This window comes from Amblyomma maculatum, chromosome 1, assembly GCF_055883805.1.
Source record: "Amblyomma maculatum isolate TAMU_Amacu chromosome 1, ASM5588380v1, whole genome shotgun sequence".
Taxonomy (NCBI): Eukaryota; Metazoa; Arthropoda; class Arachnida; order Ixodida; family Ixodidae; genus Amblyomma; species Amblyomma maculatum.
In genome coordinates, this window is record NC_139344.1 from 116,917,208 (window position 1) to 116,935,384 (window position 18,177).

An 18,177-nucleotide genomic window follows, 5' to 3' on the forward strand; every position below is an offset into this window, starting at 1 on the left:
ATGCACGAAATCAAAAGCTCGCAATCCGGCGATGGGCGCAGCCATGGCACGATGAGCGGCGTGCTCCGTCCTACTATACGCTTGCTCATTTTCAAACCAGGCGGCGCTGGGTGTCTTTTTTTTAAGCGCCTTCTTTGAGCAGCGCCGGTGAACTTTGATGCGTCCAAAAGAACGCTGGTTGTGTTCGATGCAACGATCCCGCCTACAGCCAAAGCTTTCACTCCACATTCGGTTCAGCAGCGTTTAACCCCTCTCTCTCTCTCTCTCTCTCTCTCTTTTTTTTTTTTTTTCAGAAGCTTTGCCAGCTCTTGCAGTAAACTTTTGTAAACAGAACAGTGTTCTCATTGGCAGTTCTTTCTAGAACGTCGTAAATCATACACATCCTGTTGTGGGGGCTGAGTGGTTAGAGTACTGAACTGCTGAGCAGGGCGACTCTGGTTTGATCCCAGCTGTGCGCCGGGTTTGATCCCAGCTTCTGCGCCAGCGTGGGCTGAATCACGGAGCAAGAAGCCATTTAGGAGGTGAAACTCCCGTCGGCGTGGGCGACCAGATAAGGTCACAATTGTAGCACGGAGCATGAAGCGGCCGTATGCAGTGGCGGCGGCATGCGGCGCGTTGTAGAAGTCGCAGTGACAAAAAAAAGAAAACTATACTGGTTGCTTTGGCAACTAAAACAGCGGTAATTTCTTTCCACGCCGACAGGCACTGCCAGCATGATAGTGGCGCTGTGGGCTTGTGACCTTTTCTGGTCGCCGCAAACAGTGTAGTTTCCACTCCTAAAGGTTTCTTGCTCCATGGGCTGAATTGAGGGGGGAGAGGATGAGCATCATTTTCGATCGCCCATGTCTTCAGGGCTAATAAAGGTAGCTTAAATATTTGTTTTGTGGTGACAATTGATGCGGAACCTATTGCTCTTGGGTGTTTTATAGTTTTTTTAATCAGCTTTTCATGGTCACCCTAAGAGTAGACGCAAAGCACCTTTAGCACCACCGTTTCATTGTGCGAATTAAAAAAACTTCTTTGTTTAAATCATTTCAGTTTTAAAACTGTTATTACTGTAACATCAGTACACATCTCAAGCACACATTAGTAAGTCATGCACATCACAATGTATTCACTATGTGACCTTTGCACATGCTTGGTACTGACCCTTCATGACATATGCTCTATATGCCATGCAGAGGGCCTTGGTGTGACCGAACGAGCTGGTGCACTCCCCAGGTGGTCAAAATTATCCCAAGCCCTCCTTATAAGGCGTCCCTCATTGCCTGGGTTCCTTAAGAGTGGTAGAGTAGAAGCCGAATTTTTGGTCAAATGCCTTACTCGTTGTAAAGATGCGTAAGTTATCATCATCAAACTGTCTGAATATTTGCTTAGAAATCCCTTGAAAAAGTATAAGCAGTGTTTGCATTTATCCGAATCCTTTTCAGCGGAACATTCGGTATATCGAACTGCGCTTTGTGCCCCTCAGTGGGTGTGTCTCTTAATGATACTGCCATGAAAGCCGCGCATGGAGCTGGGTTATTGGCTAAGTGTGCTTGGGTACCTTCTGGCAGCGCTAATGCTGTGGAACCACGTGACGCGGGAACATAGTGTCTGCTTGAAAAGGGAAAGGTTTACGGTCTGGCATGCTTGGTTTCAACACGACACTGCTGTCATGCGAAGTAGGTGATGTTCGATACACTGGTTGTCGTGCAGTGATGCCAGCCTAACTGACGAAGGAATGCGGCGGATCTGGCGTGGTTTGCCTTGGGGCTGAAGGGATGAAGCACATGCTATTTTGCAATGACCAAAGGATTTACAATATATTCTACTTTCTCATCGGTTTCAGTTTTGAGTTTCAGTGGCCAAGCAATGACTATCGCGTCGAAATTGAGTATAGGTCATATGAGGGGCAAGAAAACTGCGCTATATTGGCTCCTCCACTTTATTAATTTATTACAATCCTAAATTCAGTCTGCTTTGCAATTAGTAAAGAAGCAGTGATCATATCGTAGTTTTTCATCTCCCATGTGATCTAATAGTTATTGAAACCAAAATAGATGAGAAAAAATTTCACTTATGAATTATTTAATGGGTATAGGCAAATGCCAGGCAGTGATTCACATTCAGTAATATCTTGTGTGTCATTTACAAATAGAAAACCTCAACCAAACTTTGAATCTGATGTCTATACTCTTTTATGCTCCAGAAACCAAACTGCACAACTAAAGCACTCAAAAAGTTAGCGAGACAGCAGTTGTATATTACTAACAATTGCTGTTGAATGAACATTTTTGTTAAAATTTATGAAGAGAGGGATAAAATCCATATGTGAGGGCCATTTACTGGCTGTCTGCTTGCCTTTTAGTGTTTTGAGCATATACATGCACCAGGCAGGCAGCACCTTGTAATCACAAATTTGTTTGCAGAATGGCCCAACAGCACTTGTATTGTAAATTCAGCTAGTCTGTGACAGGCATTGCTGGAATTCAGTTATCCTTGCTCAGATGGCAACAGAATTTTATGGTAATTGGGTGCTGGAGGAATTTGATAACTAGATACCTGGCATTACAATGATGAGTGGTTTTCATGGACTGCCTGTTGTATAAACACAACTTTCCTGTGCAGTGAATACATTATCATGACAGCATAGCACATCCATTGGGCAGAAATTAGGTGCAATGCTAGATAAACAGTGCAAGAGTAATGCTGCACGTCCACCATACTCTGCAGCAGTGCAGTGAAGCATTATCGTCTAAGCGCATTGTGTAGTCACTGGATTTGCTCTTTGAGGGTGGCGCAGTGGTTACGGCGCTCGACTACTGTTCCCAAGGACGTGGGATCGAATCCCGGCCTCAGCGGCCGCTTTTCGATGGAGCTGAAAAGCAAGGCGCCCGTGTGCTGTGCGATGTCAGTGCACGTTAAAGAACCGCAGGTGGTTTAAATTTCCGGAGTCCTCCACTACGGCGTCTCTCATAGTCTGAGTCGCTTTGGGACGTTAAACCCCACAAACCAAACCAAATCTTTATGAAGTTGATTAGATGGCTTAAATTCTTCACCAGCTGTACGCAGAGCCTTTGCCTGTAATGTGTTCCATTGTCAGATGCTTGAATGCCTCTTTCACTTTTCTTTCATGTAATAGATATGCACTATTACTGATCCTTAGAAGAGGATACTGTTAGAAAATAAAAAAAATAGCTTCCTTCTCTGCTAATGAAGCTTTTATGTTTCTTTGTTTACATATTTACTGGTATGAATGCATTTTATGTGCTTTTTTGTTGTTTGAAGCAGTGTCACAAAGCTATGCTACAGTGATGAAGGCAGCACTGTTCTTATTTACTTTTTAATTGCAGTCTTCAAGGACACAAATGATGACGACATTTACGATCACATCCTCCATGTAAGTATATGTAATTTATTTTTTGATAACTTTAAGTCTGGAGGTTGGGAATTATGACTTAGCAGCAAAGAAATTTCATGACCTGCATAGTTCAGTGAAACATGAAAATGGTAAAGTTTCAAATTTGAGGCAAAGCATAAATTTGGGATATTTCTGTAAAGAAATCACTACAAATATTTGCATGAGTCATCAGTAGTTATGGAAATATTTTGTTACTTTAAGGCAGTTATACATCTAGCTTTCAGCTTTGGCTTCATCTGATTGCACTGGCAGTTATGTGTGGAAAATCTTTTTGAAGTGAAGCTCCACTTCTTGCATGCAGAGCTGAAGGCACTAAGAAATGACCTCTATGGTGCAGTTCAGGTGTCCACTAAAAAGAAAGATACTGTACCTGCCTTCCTATAAACTGTATTTGAAGGTCAGGTGAGACTTGAAAATAACCTCTACATGGTGTTTAAGTGCCTACAGAGAAAGTGACAGGCACTGCACCTTTCATTCCTATAAATCTTTCCGTTACAGGTCATTTTCCACTTCTTGCATGCAGTGCTGAAGGCTAAATCAAGCATGGAAATGACCTCTATGGTTTGGTTCAAATGTCTACTGAGAAAGTGAGATACTGTGCTCTTCGGTCCTGCAAAATATTTTTTTAGAGGCCATTCCAAGCCTCATTTGACCTTCACTTCTGCACTTGGAAATGACTTCTAACAGAATGATTTATAGGAAATAAAGGCGCAGTATCTGTCACTTTCTACATGGGCTCTTGAACCGCGCTGTAAGGGAGGAAGATTGGAATGAAACCAGAAAGAAGTGGCATAGTAGAGGGCTGCAGAGTAATTTCGACTACCTGGCTGACATTGCACAGCACGCGGACGCCTCTATTTTCCACCTCCATTGAAACACATCCGCCAGTGGTCAGGTTCGAACCAGAGTATTCAGATTCAGTAGTCGAGCCTCTACTGAGCCACCGCGGCGGAGCATGTGGCGTACTGTCACACTTTTGGAGCGAAGCTTCACTTCTCGCATGCAGAGCTGAATGACCAGTCAGGCTTGCAAATGACCTCTAATGGGATTCACGCTGCCGCCACAGCGGTGGATTTGCAGTCTCCTCCGCCACAGTGCCAACTGTTGCTCCAACCACTTGCTATTGCCAGTTATCTCGTTGGTTACCTAGGGACTCATAGGGTACATGGTGTTCGCCACAAAGACGAGGAGGAGGGTAGCGGCATCCCAGCAGATTCGCGTGCCGCCGCGCAAAGCTGACAGAGTGGAGCGAGAAAGTGTCTGCCGGCATCGCGTGCTCAGGGAATGAAAGTAGGTTCTACATAGAGCGCTGGTGAACTTTGATGCGTTCAATGAAATGCTGGTTGAATTCAGTGTTACGCTCGGTTGTCCACAGCCAAAGCTTTTGCTCCACATTCAGTTCAGCAGCATTGAGCTTCTCTAATTCTTTTTTTTTTTTGCCTGCTAGTAGGGTGGTTGGTTTTGAATGGAGCGTTTACAGGAGCCGCAGTAGCGCTGCAGCTATGCTATTGAATGATACTTTAGCTTTTATGTGGTTATTGGATGAAATATTTATGATGTTTTGTATATTAACTGCAAGCAGCATTATCAGACTACCATTCAAATTGATGAACCTTTTGGTTCGCATATATACTAGAGAACTGACATGGACGTGACATACAGAAGTAAACCCAACACTAGACAGTGGGACTATTATTTATCCTGTCTGTGTCGTGTCTCCAGTTTTTAATTTGCTAGTGGTCATAAATATAAGAAGCCAGTATCAGCTATCCCAACAAAGGAGGTTATAATAGAATTGCTGGAGTGGAGGAGGCGCCCGGGAGCTGAAGCCGCATGCCGCCATCTTGCCATAGGCAGGAAATGCGCTGATTTCGCTTGGTGCGGTAGGTTCGTTCGCTTGATTTTACGCTCATGGATGCTTATTTGCAAGAATGATGGCGTTATGCATTGCATATGAATATACACATGGATCAAAGAAAGGTTGAGGGATTATATTCCAACTGTAACTACGCTAAAATGAATTTTAGTACTCAGTTCTTCTTGTAACAGACATTTTAACATTAGATGCGGCACCATTCATCGCCAGGTTCAGTAGCAGCTACAGTGTAAACAAAAGAAGATAGACACACCTATGCTGTCGTCATTATTATAACTTCAGCTATCAAAGAGCAGGTCAGTCAGTCAGTTATGAATTGACTAAAGGAAGTCCTTGCAGCAGGAATGCAGTGCAGAGAAGCTCTTTAGTCTTGCCATGAAGGGCACACGTGCGACTGCATATGTGAGCATCTGAGTGAGCATATTGGGAGTGCACGTTGAGCTCTCCAATCAGTGGAACATCCTATTATGAATTACTGCAGGTGTTGTGTCCACTAGTCTGAAGAATATAGCGAAAATTGTTTATTATGTTGCATTTCAGTACGAGCGACACATCTATCTGGTAAATGCAAAGAAAGTGCTCAACTGGTGCCGCTGACAAAAAAAGTAATTGTGACTAGAAAGCGAGATATAGCCAAGCCAAAACCAAAAAAATGACAAAAACAGAAGTGGTTTTGCTCTGGCGAGGACAAATAAATTGCTGCTTGCTATTCAACCAGTTTAAACTCCACTCGGAAACTCCTCGTTTGCTTTTCATTTATTTTTCGTCTGAGTAGCGACACAGACTTGTTACTCACAGCCGCTGTTACCCTTTGTCGAACAAGCATAAATTTCTGCTGGTGATGTTTTATAGTTTTGCCCGCTTCTAGCACCTTGGTGGTAAGCTGGTTACTGTTACGATTTTGCGGGACTTTTCTTAATTTGAATTCTTGCAGTGTTACCAGACACATAGCTTAGTTGCGAATCGCTAGTTGCGGAGCCATGTCACATCACAATCACACTTTGCAATTGCTGCAAGCATAGTTTGTCAACATATACAGCTTTGGCACATCAGCCATGAGGCTCTCGGCCTGATTTTCAAGCTGGGAAAGGCTGTGTTGAACAGCATCAGTGCAGCCATGAAGCGGACCAAGATTTACAACTATTTCAGCAGTAAATAAATGTGAGAAAGTTGCAAGGTGTTGTCAGTGTGGTGGTCCAACAAGCAAATGCAATATGTAAATGAAAGCTACAATAACGCTTTTGCGATGATGTACACCTTTTTGCGTATTTTAGCCTTAGGATGCCTGTGCCGAAATAAGGTCTGGTTAGAAAATGTAAACACTGTACCCTGTTTATAAGGGACCTCTCATATAACAGACAAAAACTGTTCCCCAGTGTATGTCCCTTGTAAAAGAGTTCAACTGTATTCATTATTCACACAACTGAAGGTGACGCTCACTAGCAGAGCTGAAATTTGTGAAAAGCTGAAATAAACTACATTTTCGCAAAATAGTTAAAGGCTTGTTGGCTTAGGCTAAAAACAATGGATAGACTCTGAAGTAAATACAGCGCTGTGTGCGCGTATTGCCCCTCTGTGCAAAACATTGCGTTGAAAAACCGCGAAAAACTCCTGCATATTGTCACGTAGTGGTGACGAAGTCGACGACACAAATGAAGGGTCGATGATTGCACTGAAGAAACTGTTGGGCTGACTTGCGCCCGCAAAAAAACTAAGCAACGCGGCGGCGGCGATAGCAACAAACGTGCTCGTCGATCGTTGAACAAAGAATGCTCGTCACACTCCTCAACGCTCAATTTAAAGGCTGCACAGAACAATCTAGATAACGTCGCAAACAGCTACCAGTACGGGCTGGAACATTGTGGAAAGACACACAAGTGGCCGGAATCTTCGAGATAGATCTCGGTGCATCTTGCGCTACAACGAAACTGATAAAGGTGTGACTCGCGACATCGAGCATTAACAAACAAAATTACGGAACTGATACGCGATCCAGAATCAGAGTGATAAGCCTGTATGCTGGCGGTTGTTAAAAAACAACAAATACAGTTTTGAAGGTTTCGCGGCAATATTTTCATAAAAAGTACCACAAAAAAGTACAAGTACAAAATGTACTAGTAGTACAAAGTAGTAAAAAGTACAAGCCACACCTGTATCCATCTCCTTCAAGAGTCATTCATAAATCCTCTCCTGATTCGAAAATAGCGCGAAAAGAGCCTATACGAATGCGCTAGATACCCTTTCTCGCCTATGGCAAGATGGCCGCTGCCCGCTGGACCAGGCTTCACTTCCGCGCGTGCGCCGGTAGAGACGGCCTCCACTCTAGCAGTTTTGTTATAACCTCGTTGATCCCAACTAAATTCTGACAGAGTAACAAATTTTAATATACAGTTTGTAGCTGCCATCTTCTGCCAATTTATATGAGTTCCTTAATCGCCTAGCAGTTGCATACTTATTTCCACGATGACAGGTGAAGATATTTCCTTTTACTTATCTTTGACAGTAGACTGGAGTACAGACACAAAATTGAGTCTAGCAAAGAATATAAAGTGTGTCCTCGATTAGCTTCAGTTGCAGGCACTGAATGAACATTGTGTGTGTGTGTGTGTGTGTGTGTGTGTGTGTGTGTGTGTGTGTGTGTGTGTGTGTGTGTGTGTGTGTGTGTGTGTGTGTGTGTGTGTGTGTGTGTGTGTGTGTGTGTGTGTGTGTGTGTGTGTGTGTGTGTGTGTGTGTGTGTGTGTGTGTGTGTGTGTGTGTGTGTGTGTGTGTGTGTGTGTGTGTGTGTGTGTGTGTGTGTGTGTGTGTGTGTGTGTGTGTGTGTGTGTGTGTGTGTGTGTGTGTGTGTGTGTGTGTGTGTGTGTGTGTGTGTGTGTGTGTGTGTGTGTGTGTGTGTGTGTGTGTGTGTGTGTGTGTGTGTGTGTGTGTGTGTGTGTGTGTGTGTGTGTGTGTGTGTGTGTGTGTGTGTGTGTGTGTGTGTGTGTGTGTGTGTGTGTGTGTGTGTGTGTGTGTGTGTGTGTGTGTGTGTGTGTGTGTGTGTGTGTGGCAGAAACACAGAAACTGTGCTTCTGCCACTTCCATAATTAACTGCTACCACATGCATGACTCTACTTAGTGTTGACAGAACTTTAACATGAATTCTAATCATGTTAACATAATTCTAATCTGCAGATTGCTAAATTTTTGCTGGTTACTTTCTTCTTTGCATGAATGAAGGCAGGTCTCCAACTTGTAATTTGAGAAGATCTTCATAATCTGTGTTAGATCGTGATTGCTTTAAGGTGTATCTTCTCTGAAAAGATGGATGCCTTCCATAACTTGGCTTTTGGACAGTACATACAACTTTACAATTTACTTTTTTCGTGAAATCTGGTGCCTTCTGGGGCGAGAGTAAAAATGCTTTTACTAAAACTGGTTGAAAACTATCGCACATGGGCTACGTCAGCATGTTCCAGTTCTATAAAGGCACCAACTTGCTGTGCCCGCACAGTGGCAAGTTTGTGCTTGGCAGCTGCCTCCATTTGCTGCTTGCTTCTCTTGCTAACATGGACTGCTTGTGCAGAAGCTTGCATTTTGTTCTCTACCACTGGAACTAGAGGAGGAGAGGTGTGCACATGCGCTGAGTGACTGTATGGAAAAGGCAGATATTTTTTTCTTAAATAGTGACTGACAAATTCAAGTATTTCAAATTTATATCATGTGCCACCAAGCAATTCTTTGCTTGAGATAAGCATCAGCTTCCTTCTATTCTTTACAGTTCATGCACATTTTACATGTTTGTGTGAATGTGAGTTGCTATGGCACTAGTGTAAAGAAATTAGCCTTTGGCTTACCCAGGTTTGCCCACGGTTTAGTGACCCTGCAGCTCATTTTTGGCATCACATTAATACATTTTTGTAGATCTGTAGTATGTTTTCTTGCTTTCGGCTAAGCCTATCACTGTGGCTCATTTATGAAAATTCTTTTTGCAAACAGTGACCAGATTGTTGCACACAGGGTGATTTTTTAACCGTTTACGAACTTGGTGTTTTGAGAACTATGAGAGATATACATTGGTATGGTCAGAGCAGGTGGGTTTCCCAGCAAGGTGGTCATCAAGTATGTGATAGAGCTGACTGACCAACATTTTCATTTTAACCCTTTGACTGTCGAATATTTAAAAAAAAAAAAAAAGCTCACCTCCAGTGCTGAATTTTTTGAAACGCTATGGATTTAATGCAGCACCTGTTCGGCAAAAACGCCGCGGGACGGAATGCGGCCGCAGTACCCGTACGGCAAAAACAGTATGGAATATAAAATATTGTATTGTAAACTTGGAGGCCATCAACATCAAAGATGAGCCCTAATCCTGTCTTTAAACCTTATTAATTGGCAGTGTTGATTGCAATACCTAATGCCAAAAGTGTCTATTTGAAAGCTGTTGGCTTTCCCACTTTGCATAATTATATGATGTTGTTGCTAAAGATGGTATTTGCTAAGACTGCGTTAACTTCTCTAGCATTGCCAAACACGCAAAAGGTCTGTATTTGAGACTTAAGACTTGCATTAGGTGCCATTTTATAATAGTTAATTGCCTGAGAGCCAGCTCTGAGATTTAAAATGCGCATTTTTGACCTTCTGTAATTCAAACCAAAACTTCCAATTAAGAAAGCATAAAAAAAGGATCCCACTTTTGTCGCTGATAGCCTTCTATCTCATTGTAATATTGACCTTTGAAATTAAAAAAAAATGCATAAAGTTAATTAATCTTAATCTTTTTATAATTAAGATCTACCATCTGGATAATTTCCACCTTACTGTAAAACCGACTTGCATAGACATGTACAGTGGTTTTCAAAAATACACGGCCCACGGCTTCAGTCTGCGGAGTGGCTGCCGGGCCGCACCGCGGCGCTGCTATCTCTGCCCGGCGCTCGGTGCGAGGGTGCCATATGTGACGACAGCTTTCTCCCTCCCTCTCGCACTGTAAAGTAACACGCCTTCGGTACTGTATGTGCGGCGTTCGTCCGTTTCGCCTTTATTCCTCTATGGTTTCGCCGCTGCCACTCGCTACGAAAGAGGGTGCCTGGACTCTGGATATTTGCATCACCGGCCTCGGCGCGCGTTTGCAAATACTGGCGGCCTGCTACCTTCCTCCAACATACCTTCATCGCCGTACGTGCCTCGAGACGCGAAAAACGAGTGTCGTGCCTCTCTTTCGCCGCGCTGTTATCGGACCTATGTTCACGGAGCGTTCAGATGCCGCGCTTTGCAGTGGCGAGACCTTGCTACTTAGTCCGCTTCTCTTGTGCAGTTGTGGCGAAACTAAGTATGACTTTTTTAGAAAAGTAGGCTCTCCTCAATGCAAATTCTTCGAAAGAAGAAATATCAAGTTTATAGCGAACAAATGTTCTAACATTGGCCATTTTGTCTGGTACAGTTGCACTTGGCAAATCGGAGACCATAAAAGTCTACTGTGAATTATGTCAGTGAGAATAAATTTGAACATTATGCTACATTTAATGATATATCACTGGATAGCCTGTCAAGTATGATAACACTGTACTAATTGTGGGTATTAATGAGTTGTCACTACTTTGTAATTTGCGATTAAATATTTCGCTATACCTTCAAGTCATAAATTGTTCGATAGCTATGCAGAGCATAATTGCGCTGGATTAGCTAATTGTACTTTTCAGTTAATCATCGCTCTTTTGTTAATGAAGTCATGCATGGTTGGAAATCTTGTATGAAGTATTATAGCAAATAATGATTGGTAGGTGCTAAACTATTATTGCTAATTTGTTAATGGCAATTAAATATATATGTTGCACTACTACCTCAAGTTAGCTATCATTAAATAGCTTATATCGAGTATTATTGCACAGAACTAATAATAGGCGTTAATTATTTAGTGCTAATTTGGTAATTGCGAATAAACATGTTACACTAAAACCTCAAAATACGTATCATTGGGTAGCTTATGTCGAGTATTATTGCACAGAACTAACAATATGAGTAATTATTTATCACTAGTTTGTTAATTGCGATTAAATATATAATACACTACAACTCAAGCTTATATATCACTTGATAGCACATGTTGAGTATCATTGCACAGATGTACTAGTAGGGGTTAATTAATTATTGCTTATTTGTTAATTCCAAATAAATATATATGTTACGCTACAACCTGAATTTGTATATCATTAGATAGCTTATGCAGAGTATTATTGCACAGAACGAATAATGGGTGTTACTTAATTATCGCTAAATTGTGAATTGCAATTAAACATTGAGTGCAATGCTAAATGTTCGAGTTATATATCTTTAAATAGCTTATGTTGTGTATAATTGTACCCCACTATCAAGAAAGATCAGTAAAGATTACAGTATCTTGCTCTTAATTAGACTAAATCTGGTGTATTGTGGCGAACTGTGTCTATGACGATAACAGATTAGCGATAAATGATTAACCCATATTATTATTTTTGCGCAATAATACTCGACATAAGCTATCCAGTGATATATAACTTGAGGCTGTAGTGTAATATATATATATTTAATCGCAATTAACAAATTAGTTATAATTAATTAACGCCTCCCATTATTTACCTGACATAATACTTTAATTAAGTTTTCCAACCATGCATATTGCATATTTAGTTACAATTAAAAAGAGGGCAATAATTATTTAAAAAGTACTATTAGCTAGTCCAGCGCAATTACTATCCAACAATTTATGACTTGAAGGTGTAGCAAAATACTTATTCGCAATTTACAAATCAGTGACAACTCATTAGTACCCACAGTTATTACAGTGTAATCCTACTTGACATAAGCTATCCAGTGATATATCATTAAATGTAGCATAACGTTCAAATTTATTCACACTGAGATAATTCCCAGTAGATGTTTAAGATCTCCGATTTGTCCAGTGCAAGTATACTAATGGTGGAACACTTGTTCCCATTAAACTTGCTATTCCTTCTTTCGAAAAGTTTGCATTGAGGAGAGAAATCTTTTCTAGAAAAGTCATACTGAGTTTCGCCACAACTGCACAAGAGAAGCGGACTGAGAAGCAAGATCTCGCCACTGCAGAGCGCGGCATCTCAAAGCTTCGTGGACATAGGTCCACATAACGGCGCGGCGAGAGAGCCACGGAACTCGTTTTTCGCGTCTCGATGCACGACCGCCTATGAATGTATGTTGGAGCAAGGTAGTAGAGCACCAGTATTTGCAAACGCACGCCAATCGCCCACGTGGTGAGCGCCGAGACCGGCGATGCGAACACCTTCAGTGAGTGAGTGAGTGAAAAACTTTATTGAGTAGAGATAAGGGAGGGGGGTGCGTAGGTGGGAGTCCCTAGTCCAGGACTCCAGCGGCTGCCGCTGCTATCCGCGCCCGTGTCACGCGGGATAATTGGGCCTCTAGTCCAGAGCTGGATAGGGCAGCCTTCCACCCCTCAATTGTTGGCACTGTATTTGTGTCATCTGGAGGCCCCAAATGCATATATTGCGGGAAGAAGGCAGACCTGCACCACATGGTGTGGACCTGCCCACACAATCCTCCAAATGACCCGAACATCCTACGAACATCCAGTGTCCAGACGCCCTCTTTCGTAGCGAGCGGCAGCGGCGAAACAAATGGTCGAACGCCGCACATAGTGTTTAGAAGGCGTGTTACTTCACAGCGCGAGAGGGAGGGAGAAAGCTGTCGTCACATATGGCACCCTCGCGCCGAGCGCCGAGCAATGATAGCAGCGCCGCGATGCGGCCCGGCAGCCGCTCCGCGTACTGAAGCCGTGGGCCGTGTATTTTTGAAAACCACTGTACCTCTCATATTTTGTGAAACAGAAGTTTTTTAATAGCTAAAAAAATTGCCCTGTATGGGACATATGACCGACATATGTGACATATTTCTGGGGCATATCTGTGTTTTTTGAGGAAGAAAACTGACTGCAGTAGTTCTGTGGCATTGTCATTGTTCTCTTTGCTTATTGTAATTCTACTGGACATCTGATTTGCAGGATAACATGAGCAAAAGGTTGAAAAAAAAGCCAGTACAGTTTACAAGAATTACTGCAGCAGTATTACTAGTCTGAATTAGCCTGAAACACGGTTTACTTACTGACTCAAGTCCCATGACTTCAGAAGCAATAATAGTGTTGCAGAGCATACAAACTTGAATAGTTAATTTCTCAAATGATAGCATTTGTTTTGTTTTTTTAGCTTTAAAATAACTGTTTTTCAAAGACACATCAGATACTATTCTCTGGCTACTCTAGTTTTGATGTGCTATGGCAGTGGTGAGTAGCAAGAGCACTGCCTGGTGTCGAATATTCAGAATGGGCACTTACAGGGTCTGTCCTGAAAGTAATGAGATTAGTTGTGGTATTGCGAGCTTATCAGCGTGATTAGGAAACAGATTTTGGGGTGTGGCGAGTTCATCTGGGTTTGAACAGGCGAAGCAAGTGGATGGGCTTGAGCGTGTACCTGTTTCGCAGCTGCGTCAAGGAAACTGAAGCGAACTTCAGAATAACAATACACAGTGGAATTTTGCAATAAACTGGAGAAGTCACTTACCAGGGTGCTCATCCCAATCAAGGCAATGATTCGATGGGCTGATTGAGGCTGTTCTAATGTCACAAAGCATTTACAGACAACGGTGAAGACATCCAGCCTAGCAACAACCCAGGCGCTCGTCAATGACGGCTACGGGCGGTGGTAATGATTGTGTGCATGTTTTAGTGAAAAATGATCTTAGTATAAGTGTTGTCATGACTGTAGAATCTTAAACTATTCTGCAATCATACAGACACTTATACGCAGATTGAGTTTCAATAAAACACGTGCACTATCGTTACCGGCGTCCGTAGCCATCGCTGACGGGTGCCCGGACCGTTGCTGGGCTGGACGGCTTAACAGCCACAGCCGTCTGTAAATGCTTTGTGCCATTTTAACAGTCAGTCAGAACATCGCATCATCGCCTTGATCAGGACGAGTGCCCCAGTAGGTGAGTTCCAAACTTCATTGTGTATCGCTGTTCTGAAGTTCGCTTCAGTTCCCTCGACAGAGCTACAGAATGGGTACGCGCTCAAGCCCATCCACTCACTTCGCTTGTTTGAAACCAGCTGAACTGGTCATAAAGTACTTGCACATCTCCCAGAACCGCACCACTCTCCCTGTCCTTAACTTCAGCTTTTCAACTCAAGTTCTGCCTGAGGGAATTTCATTAGCTGCGCTGTCCCCGATGACTGATTGTGCCATTTCAGCTCTGTCTACAGATCATACAACTGCCGTCCCTGCCAACAACTCCTCGTCGTCCACATCGCGCCCTGATCTGCTTAACAGCGTGATTGCAGCTGATCTGCAACCTGAATTCGCCGCTGAGTTACACAAGCTTTTGTTTACCTACAGTGACCTTTTTGACTTCGGTACCCGCCTATTGGGTCAAACGACAGTTGTCACCCACCGCATTGACACCGGTGACTCCAGTCCTATTCACAGGCGGCCCTATCATGTTTCGCTTGCCGAGCGACGTGTCATTCAAACGGAGGTCGAAAAGATGTTAGCGAACGACATAATCGAGCCTTCCAGTAGCCCCTGGGCATCTCCTGTCGTGTTGGTCAAGAAGAAGGATAACAGTTGGAGATTCTGCGTTGACTACAGTCATTTGAATAAGATAACCAAAAAAGATGTATATCCTCCTCGCATCGACGACGCGCTTGATAGTTTGCACGGAGCCAGCTACTTTTCATCCATCGACCTTCGTTCCGGCTACTGGCAGATTTCTGTCGACGAGAGAGACTGGCGTTCATCACCCCTGACGGCCTCTATCAATTTAAAGTCATGCCTTTTGGCCTATGTAACGCCTCTGCAACTTTCGAATGGATGATGGACTCGTTGCTGCGCGGCTTCAAGTGGACAACTTGTCTTTGTTACTTAGACGACGTCATTGTTTTCTTGTCCACTTTTGACAGCCACCTCTCTCGCCTTTCTACCATTCTCGAGCTATTCCGCCGCGCCGGCCTTCAACTCAACTCAAAGAAATGCAGTTTCGGCCATCGAGAAATCAAAGTCCTTGGTCACTTGATTAATGCTTCCGGCGTTCAGCCTGACCCTGACAAGATATGTGCCGTCAGAGATTTTCCCACTCCGCGTTCATCCAGCGATGTCCGAAGCTTTATTGGCCTATGTTCCTATTTCCGACGATTCGTCCTGAACTTCGCAGTCCTTGCTCGTCTGCTCACCCAACTCCTCAAGAAAGACGTTTCATTCTATTGGGGGCCTGAACAAGTTGCAGCTTTCTCAGAGCTTATTGCTGCTCTAACTACTCCACCAGTCTTGGCCCACTTCAACCCTTCCGCCAATACTGAACTCCATACCGACGCAAGGGGCCATGGAATAAGAGCTATACTTGCTCAGCGACACCACGGCCATACAAGGGTGATTGCGTATGCCAGCCGCCTCCTCTCAACACCCGAACAAAATTATTCTATCACAGAGCGAGAGTGCCTGGCGCTTGTCTGGGCTATTACGAAATTCCGCCCTTATTTGTTTGGCCGCCCTTTTACTGTCATAAAGACCATCATGCCTTGTGCTGGCTTTCTTCTCTCAAAGATCCTACTGGCCGTTTGGGGCGCTGGGCACTACGATTACAAGAATACACCTTTTCCGTCGTCTACAAGCCCGTCCGACTTCACCAAGATGCAGACTGTTTGTCACGTCATCCCGTCGACTCGCCTAGTCCTGCAGACTCTGACGATGATGCATGTGTCTTGTCTGTCTCGGCCTTTGCTAACATTGCCAAGGAACAACACTTAGATCCTTCTCTGCATTCCATTATCCTCCGTCTTACCTCCGACCGCCCTGACCCATCTCTCGCCTTATTTGTGCTCCACGAGAACACCCTATACCGACGTAATATGCGACCAGATGGCACAGACCTTTTGCTTGTCGTTCCCCAACACCTGCGTTCCACTATCCTTGAACAGTTCCATGATGCTCCCACGTCTGGCCACCTGGGTGTCTCTCGCACATACGACAGCCTGCGCCGACGTTTCTACTGGCCGGGGCTCTACCGCTCTGTCCAGCAGTGCATTGCCGCATGTGAACTGTGTCAGCGTCGGAAGAAGCCCGCAATTTTGCCTTCAGGTCATATGCAGCCGATACCTATACTGACTGACCCATTTTCCCGTATAGGCGTTGACCTCCTTGGCCCCTTTCCAGTTTCCGCCTCGGGGAACAAATGGATCGCCGTCTCCACCGATTACGCTACTAGGTACGCTATTACCCGAGCCATCCCGACCAGCTGCGCCACAGACGTCGCTGACTTCCTTCTAGAAAATATGCTTCTTCATCATGCTGCTCCTCGTGAACTACTGACTGACCGTGGCTGCTGTTTCCTGTCGCAAGTGGTTGACGAAATTCTCCATTCGTACTCTGTCCGCCACAAATTCACCACCGCCTATCACCCCCAGACCAACGGCCTCACGGAACGTCTAAACCGTACCCTCACAGACATGCTGGCCATGTATGTGTCTGACGACCGTCGAGATTGGGACGTTCATCTCCCTTTTGTGACATTCGCCTACAATTCATCTGTCCATTCTACCGCTGGATACTCCCCATTTTATTTATTATTTGGCCGACACCCGTTACTACCCTTCGATACCTCCCTACCCGCGGCAGGTGCTACCAGTACTTGCTCCAGTAATGCCGTCGCCCGCGCTCATGATGCCCGCCGGATAGCTCATGCCAGGCTCTCTGCATCCCAAGACTCCCAAAAGTTCCGGTACGACAGCCGCCACCGTGATGTCCACTGCATTCCTGGATCTCTCGTTTTGCTGTGGCTCCCGTGCCGTCGAGTGGGCTTGTGTGAAAAACTTTTGCCCCGTTACACTGGCCCTTACCGTGTTTCACGCCCCGTGACCGGTGTCACCTACGAAGTTGAATCTGTGTTTCTGAAGTCTCCGTCCACAGCACCAACCTCCGAAATAGTCCATGTGACCCGTCTAAAGCCCTATTATCAACATTCTATTTCGCTAACATAGACCACACTAGGACTGTGCTTTTCCCGCGGGGGGGTAGTGTTACTTAGCTGTATTCGCTGTTCGTGATGAGGATGAAGAAGTGAAAAAGACTCCGAGAGGACGACGACGCTCATTGTTGTGAAATTAGTGCCCTCATCAACGTTAGTTGTGCAGACAGCTTTTGGACTGTAAATCTTCCACGTAACAATATTGTGAAGTTTGAAGGGTTCCCCCCCTCCTCCAAAACTGGCTTCTCAATTGCGCTGATAGGCACGCAAAGTCATGACTAGTCTCGTTACTTTCAGGTCAGACCCTGTATACTGTGGAATTTATTTCATATCTGTGCTGGCCAAGGAAAGGCATGCACAGTGAAGCTGTCATTTTATACACTGTAGCTAGAATCCAGCTTCTTGGTCTGCACTAGTTTTCGCAAGTCTCCAGCAGGTCGTTAGTTTCAGCAGTTAGTGAGAATTTACTTTATTGGGTGACTAGATATTCGAGAAGCATGTGCTAGGTGACTACCAGCAGTACTGCTTTAATTTTGTCACACAGCATGGGCCAGCTTAATAAACCGAAGGGCTGACTTCGCAAACTGTTTAGTGCTGAGCTGTACCCGACTCGTGGCAAAAATTTCTTCCCAAAATTTTTCGTCTGTCTTTTACATCAATGCAACTTACATGTGAGAAAAAAATTATGTGCCACCACATTTCAGCTGTTTCTGAGCCAACTGTGTTTGAAAAAGAAAAAATGTATATAATAAAAGAAAAAAAAATGAGTTTATTTTTAAAACATTACCTTATAGGTAGAATCTCATTATCTCGTCATAGCTGGACTCCAGTCCAGCCATATTTTTAGAAATTTCTATTTTATTTCAGTGTCTGTTCTATC

The 18,177-nt window shown here is 44.0% G+C and overlaps 1 protein-coding gene across 1 annotated transcript in view; it reads left to right on the top strand.

Moving 5' to 3' along the window:
- The window catches only part of Atf6 (bZIP_ATF6 domain-containing protein ATf6), an 80,430-nt gene that overhangs the window by 3,344 nt on the left and 58,909 nt on the right, over positions 1-18,177 (top strand). The window contains 1 exon segment of the mRNA XM_084588856.1: positions 3,336-3,382. Within this exon segment, the coding sequence (XP_084444982.1) occupies positions 3,336-3,382 (47 nt within the window).